The following is a 7858-nucleotide window of genomic DNA, read 5'->3' on the forward strand; positions in this document are numbered from 1 at the left end:
CAGCAGGCACGACAGGCGCGCGCTAGCCACAATTTAAGTTATTTTTTTATTAATAACAATATAGAAATAAAAAAGATTTAGAAAAGATATATAAATAGTTATTTAAACCTTTTTTTGAGGAAAGAATATAGTGGCAATTTAGATGCAGAGTTCAGGTAATTTTTGGTATCAGACAGATGTTAGTAATTTTTTTATATAATGTTTGATTAAATTATTTGACTTTCGAAAATCAAGAATTATTTTTATTTTTTACCGAGGGCGTGCTTATAAAACCTTTTTCCTCCGCAGCAGCTCCTTTTAGTTTTTATTTTTACCCTTCTGGCCTTCTCCCCGGCCTAGTAGAGACCAAACCCCCGCACCGCGCCACCGCCAAGATTTCTCGTCGGCAAGCGGCAACCGGCAAGATACCCAAACCCCTTCTCCACTTCTCTCTTCCTCTCGCTCCGCGCCGCGCCGTCGGACGATCTCCTGAGCCGCCGGACGAAGCCGCGGGCGCTCGCGTCGCGTACGACCACCTCTGCGCCCGCCGCCGTGCACCGCTGCATCCAGAGCGTCTCAGGTTTGGCCTCAAGCCCCGCTCCGCCCGTGGGAATTGCGTGTTGCTTGGTTCTTTATTTCTTTCTTGGATGGAGACTCCAGCTTTCTTGTTCCTTGCTTTGGGGTTTCATCGAATTGGCCCGCGGAGCATGCCAGGCACTTGTTCTTGGTCTCCCAAATCCCAATGGCGGAGCGCTAGGGTTCTCGCACTATTTATTTGGGCATTCTTTCTTGGTTATTAATGGTGTTTGGACTCCCCGAACCGGATAGATTGTATATATTGTGGGTTCTTGGTTAATTCTGATGAACAAAGAAAAGGATCGGCTTTTCTTGCTTTTAGTGTTGAATTGCTCGATAACAACGAATGGGATTCTCTTTTCCTCAGATAGATCAGTACTGGTTATCCCTTTGTACCAATGCCAATTCATCACCTAGATAAAGGCGTGAGTTCTTGGTGCCTCTCCCAGAAAACATTTATCTGATCAACATTCGTTTCCTCTTCTCGATTTGAACAGCAAGCAGAGCTCTCGTAGTTTGTTCGTAAATAAGCACAGTGGATTATGTTAATTTTTTTATGCTTCTTAGTCAACTCCTCGCTTTGGTTAGGATTCGGAGCTTGTGAGTTCGCGTTAAGCCTCAACTATGAAACATAAATACTTCTTCCGCTTTCGGCTTGCTCAGTCCAGATGGAAGTTATGAAGTTATGACTGGATGAAACTCTCCGAGGTCCAAGCTGTTGGTTGTTATTGCAACATTGCCCAGTTATTACTTATTAGGTAAATTCATAGTGTTGGTCATGTTCACCAGGTAGCTGCTTGCATCAGAATTTTCTTTAATTGGGAAGTTATGTTCGTATTACTGTTGGCTTAATAATTAGACAATTAGTCTGGCCAATTCTTGACCGTTGTCAAGTGCGCCTGTTACCAAATTTTGGCAATGCTATGATTAGTCAATGCAAAAATTTGGCACCTCTGAACTCTGATGTTTCTGGCTTCATGGAATTTCCAGCATAGAGATCAGATGCAGCCAATTTTATTTTTTATTATTATTTTACAAGAATTGCCTAGAACTTGTTTTGTTGCCTGAATGTTTGGGTAAGATACCATTATCTTACTATTGTAGCTGCCAAATCTTCAGTAACCAAATTTGTAACTACCTTGCTAGGTTCCAAGAAAGGGTTGGTTCTTTCAGTGTGGTCTCCAATGGAGAAAAAAGGGCCTCAGGTCCTCACAGGAACTGAGCTGAATGCTGCCGTGTACAGATACCTCCAGGAATCAGGTTTCAGAACCATAATCTAATCCTCTCACATCTCGGTCGGGTATTAGCATTACATGTTTGTCAATTCTTTCATGGGTAAATTCTGATCATTGTGTTGTTAGGGATCTACGTAATGACCAGAATTAGTGTTGGTTTGCTTAGTTCGAGTGAAAAACTGGAAGATTTATGTCTAGAGAGAACAAAAAGAAAAAAAAAATAGTAACCATTGTTCCATAAATTTCGGTTGGTTGGCTCGGGTCAGGGTCATTCATTGTCATGTTGGTTTCATCAAATTGCTTAGTGCATCTTAATTTCTTTATAAACCTGAACCAGGAGAGAGTTTACTCCTAATTTAAATAAAAATTAAAAATTTAACGGTGCTTCATTCCTTTCAGAAACAACACTTCTTTGTTTTCAAGACAACAGTAGTGCATCCTTGTATAGCTTCTTCTTGCTTAGCAAGTAGCTAGAAGAAGTATGGAACACTGGTTAGATAAAATATTGTGATCAGTTCATTATGAGCTCTGTAGTATGGAACACGGTTTGTTAAGAAAAGAAATCATGATTAACTTTTGTTTAAGGGATTATTAGGATATGTGCTGCTTGGTTCATCTTTGGGCCAATTTAACAAGTTTGTTTGGGTTCTTTATGTAGCTACTTCATGTTTGTTTATACAGTCAAGCAACTAACTGAGCAGTGGCCACATAGCAATTCTTTATAAGTTAGGAATTAGGATTCAATAATAAAGTGTTGTTAGCCTGTTGCTTTGTTTATATGAAGAGAAAAATGGATGATTTCAACTGTACATACAAACTTGGTAGGAGAACGAACTTAATGAATGGCAATATTTCTTCCTTGGTTGGAGCGTTCCTTCTTTCATGCCACCGTGCCTGCTTACATGATAATTTAAGATTGGACTTTTCGCCCCTGATTGATTGATTCTGCAATTATTCTTTTGTTGTCCCATAATTTGGTCTATGCAAATAGCTAAAAGCACTTGGGTTCCTGGCAACATTTTTTCTCGAAAGGGCGACAAGGTCATTGCCGCATAATTTATTGTAAGAAAATGAATTGGCCCATTTTTAGGGAAAGACCCAAAAAACCGAACAACTCACAGTTCCAAAACAGAAATCAGCCCGATCTGCACAGTTCCTGGCAACTTAGAGTTAAAGAAAAGAACAGTATCTAATGTAGTAATAAAACATTGGCATCATTTGTACTACTATCCTTCATTGAGTGGTTGTGGAATTATTTCTGCATTGCTTAATTGTTTCTTGGATACTTTGTCAGGTTCTAACTAAATAATTAGCACCTCTAAGAGCTCACTAGAACCTAGCTGATTGTTTAGGTTTTTGTGCCTTAAAGCATGTAAATTACTGTAAGATCTAATCTGAAAAATAAGTATTCCATGTTTAAATGCTTTATTTGTTCCATATGAAATCGCAGGATTTGTGCATACAGCATTCAATTTCTTCTATGAGGCAGGCATTGGAAAAGGCAACATCCAGGGAATGATCCCACAAGGTGCCTTGATCAGAATCGTGCAGAAAGGTCTTCAGTACATTGAACTTCAAGCAAATGTAAGCTAATATACCTAGTTTGTTGATGATCACTGTGTTATCTGTTGGCAACTCCTAACATGTTTTCTTCTATTTGTGTCTGTAGTCTGAGATTGGCAGTGATGACGAGCACCACTTTTTTGAATCTCTGGACCTAATTACCAATGATTTAGATGAGCTGATGAAGAAAATTACCAGCAGTGGGAAGCACAGTTCTGTCAAGAACGACAAAGAGCAGAAGATCGATTCAGTTGAGACTGACAAAGAGCAGAAGATTGGTTCTGCTGAGACTACCACAACTTTTAGGAAGCAGCCTATGCGGAAAACAAAGGCTGCACAGAACAGCAAACCTGATGAGATTGCTACAATGCGTAGAGCTGAGCCAGTGAAGCATGCGAAGGCACAAAACATCAATTCTGCTGAGACTGTGCAAAAGACCAGTTCTGTTGAGACTACCACAGGACTGGGGTGCCATCTTTCGTGGATAGGGAGGAAACCTAGACTCAGAAAACGAAAGCATTGAAAGCTAGACAATTGAAGAAACTGAAGTTAGACATTCAAATCCATTGCTGATTCAGAGTGTGGAGATTTGACAAAATTTATGACAGATACCATTCAGTTTCTGATTTCCTAGGCAGTATATGAAATTACTAAGCATGGCTGCATTTTCATACAGGCAGTTTTACAACTCGTATATCTTGTAAATTGTTAGTTTTAGATAGATGACTTATCATGTGTTAGTTCTAGTGCACTGGTTCTGTAAAGCGGATAGGTTTTCCGTTCCCCTCTTTTGTAGTAGTTAGACATATGAGGTTGCCTTTTGACAAATATTAGGATAACCTATTGTATTGATTTTTGCAACACTGTGTGCCACTGAGCAAAAACACAAAATCTGCTGTCTATTATTTGCTCGCTGAATGTGAGAAGTAAACATAAATTATATTCAAGCTGCGGATTCAAATGTCAGCCAACCAAACAGCTCATGGTCATGCTAACGAAGGTACAGCAGTTTTCTGCTTCCTGTTTAATTTTGGTTCTGTAATAGGGTCTCTTGTGATTAAATGACCCCATAGACCCTGTTCGCTTGATCATATCAGCCATGCTTATTATTAGTCATGATACAGTGTTTTTCTCTCACAACAAAACAGCATCAGCCGGTTTATAAGCCACAGAAACGATAAGCGAACAGTCCAGTTAAGTATGAGGATCTGCTGGACCATTTTTTCTGTAAACATTTGAAAACCAGCTAAAACTGTGTAATGCATGAGTGGTGGTAAATTAATCGCAGTTTTATCCGGATCATGAATGGTGTTTATCCTGTAGGTTGCTGTCATTGAGAATGTAACAGCATCGGATGCATTTGCCAGGGCCAGGATGCATTTGCCTGGCCGGCAATACCTAGCAGGGCTGCATCCAAACAGGCCCTATATGCAGCCACTCCATCCATGTCGGTATCTTTCACCTCCAGCAGTGTCCAATTGTTACCTCGTTTGCGGTGAGCGTAGTAATAAAGTGAAACGTGTTTTCTTATATATATATATATATATATATATATATATATATATATATATATATATATATATATATATATATATATATATATATATATAAAGAGGAAACATGTTTTAGAGTAACTAGATATATGACCGTGCGATTGTACGGGAGTCACGAATTTCTTCAATGGCCAATCAAAAATTTTGCATACCAACTTTGTACACTAATCATACTTCAACGAGCTCCTAAAATTTCAGTGCAGTTGTTGTGCATGTTGTCCCATAAACAAACACAGAAACAAACACGAACTCTTATAATTGCGTTTGGTACGACCCGCTTCACTGGTGGAGTAGTTTTTTTCTTCGGGTTGTAGAGCAGCTTCACTGGTACAGTTGAAACTGTTTTAGAAAAAAAGTTCGATAAATAGCTTCATCTGTTGAAAGCAGTGAAATGTTGAAAGTGCTAGTTTGGTTTTGGTTAATTGATAAAACCTTAAATGCTAACCTAGTTTATTAAAGTAATTATGAGATAGGTAGCACTACTCCAAGAAGCAATGGCGAAGATCATGACGATGGTGATGGCATGGTGATGATCAAATGCTTGAACTTGGAAAAGAAGAAAGAGAAAAACAAAAGGCTCAAGGCAAAGGTATAAATAGTAGGAGCCATTTTGTTTCTGTGATAAAGGCACTTAGCGAGTGTGATCACATTTCGGTTAGATAACCGTACTATTAAGAGGGGTGAAACCTGTATTGAAATGCAGTTATCAAAGTGCCACTAGATGCTCTAACTCATTGCATATGCATTTAGGATCTAGTGGAGTGCTAACTTATTTGTGAAAATATGCTAACACATGTGCACAAGGTAATACACTTGGTGGTTGGCACATTTGAGCAAGGGTTAAAAACTTCACCGGCGGAGTGTCCGCCCGTAGAGTGTGGACAGTCCAACGGTGCCACCGGCGCCCTATACAGAAAAGACAGGGTCTCACAGAGTGGACCGGACGTTGGTCATGTGGTGACTGGACGCTGGGGTCCTACGTCCGGTCAGTGGCAGCAGTGAGTGCGCGGTTTTGGTCTTCGACCGGACGCTGACATGGTGCGTCCGGTCAGTGCTGATGTACGCTGACGTGAGGCGTACAGAGGAAATGTTGAGTGACCGGACACTGGGTGAGTCCGGTCGAGCATGACCGGACGCGTCCGGTCGTGAAATTTCGTGTTTGGAACCTTACTGGAAACGATCGGACGTTGGGGTCCTACGTTCGGTCACTTTCTAATTGACGCGTCCGATCATCACTTGACCGTTGAGATCGGGCGATCGACGTTTGAAGCCGATGACATGTGGCAAGCATCGGGCGACCGAACGCTGTGGTCCTATGTCCGGTCGAACTAACCGGAGTGTCTGATCACCCCGTGTTGTGCCCAGTGAAGGGGTACAACGGCTCTATTTCGTGGGGGCTTTTATTTAAGCACCATGACCAGCTTAAGCTCACTCTCTTGGCCATTTGCATTGATATAGCAACCTTGTGAGCTTAGCCAAAGCCCTCCCACTCATCTCTATCATTGATTCATCATCATTATGAGATTGGGAGAGAATCCAAGTGCATTGCTTGAGTGATTGCATCTAGGGGCACTTGGCATTCATGTTTTGCTACGGGATTCACTTGTTACTCTTGGTGGTTGCCGCCACCTAGACGGCTTGGAGCAGCGAGGATCGTTGAGCGGAGGTTGGTGATTGCCTCTGGCTCCGATCGTGGTGATTGTGAGGGGTCTTGTACCTTCCCCGGCGGAGAGCCGAAAGATAACTCTAGTGGATTGCTCGTGTCATTGAGTTACCTCACTTAGGGTAGGTTCTTACGGTGTCTAATTATGTGGACGAGGTTCGTGCAACACCTCTTAGCCGCCGAACCACCAAGTGTTGGTCGACACAACGGGAACTAGCGTGCCGGCAAGCACGTGAACCTCAGGAGAAAAATTAGTTTTCTCTTGCCCTTTGGTATTCTTTTGGTGTTTGATTTAGTATTCATCTTGTGATTGGTTCACTCCTCTACATGGCGGTATAATCACCCTACTCACTCATTTATATTCTTGCAAACTAGTTGTGGCAAGCTCTTTAGTGTAATTAGAATTGAGAGCTTGTTTTATTATTTTAAGTTTATCTAGTGAAGCTCTTTAGAGTAGCAAGATTGAGAGCTCTTAGTGAGTAGTAACATTGCAAGTTGTGTGCCTAGTAATCATTGTAACTAGAATTATTGGATACGTGGCTTGCAACCTTTGTAGAGCTAGAGCAAGTTTGCATTTCGCTATTTGTCATACTAATCAAATTGCTCTAGTCGATTTGTAGATTTTTAAATAGGTTATTCACCCCTCCTCCTCTAGCCATATTAGGACCTTCCAAGTGGTATCAGAGCCGTGGTCACCGTTTGATTGAAGGCTTAACAACCTCAGTGTCAAATTATGGCTCAAGTTATGTTCAACCATGTGGGGGGCAAACCACCGTTCTTTGATGGCACATGCTATGATTATTGGAAGAGAAAGATGAGGATGTATCTTAGTTCAATCAATGATTAAGTATGGGAGGTGATCGAGGATGACTATGCTATCATTGATCCCGATGACCCCACCAACCAAGATAAGACCAACAAACAAAGCAATACAATGGCCCTCAACACCATATACAATGCCATTGATTCCAAGGTGTTTGTGCAAATCAAGGATTGTGAAAGAGCGAATGAGATGTGGAGAAGATTGGAGGAAACATATGAGGGCACACCGGCGGTGAAGAGTGCTAAGTTGTACATTCTCAAGGATAAGTTGACAAGCTTCAAGATAAAGGAAGATGAGAATATTCTAGAAATATTCCATCGGTTGCAAGTGATTATAAATGACTTGAAGGCCTTGGGAGAGAAGATCAAGGATGATGATGTCTCTCATCGGTTCTTGATGTGCTTACCTTCAAGATTTGAGATATTGAGATTGCTTATCATAAGAGGAGGGTTGAAGGAGATTACCT

General features: G+C 41.2%; 1 protein-coding gene across 1 annotated transcript; it reads left to right on the forward strand.

The window, feature by feature from the left end:
• The first annotated feature begins 332 nt into the window (after positions 1 to 332).
• Positions 333 to 4220, forward strand: LOC136482834 (WD40 repeat-containing protein HOS15-like). Its single transcript, XM_066480022.1, has 4 exons — positions 333 to 559; positions 1702 to 1815; positions 3241 to 3374; positions 3460 to 4220. The coding sequence occupies exons 2-4, from the start codon at positions 1740 to 1742 to the stop codon at positions 3874 to 3876; spliced, it is 627 nt and encodes a 208-aa protein (XP_066336119.1). The 5' UTR covers positions 333 to 559; positions 1702 to 1739; the 3' UTR covers positions 3877 to 4220.
• The last annotated feature ends 3638 nt before the right edge of the window (positions 4221 to 7858 follow it).

Source organism: Miscanthus floridulus, chromosome 1 (genome assembly GCF_019320115.1).
Source record: "Miscanthus floridulus cultivar M001 chromosome 1, ASM1932011v1, whole genome shotgun sequence".
Lineage (NCBI taxonomy): Eukaryota > Viridiplantae > Streptophyta > Magnoliopsida > Poales > Poaceae > Miscanthus > Miscanthus floridulus.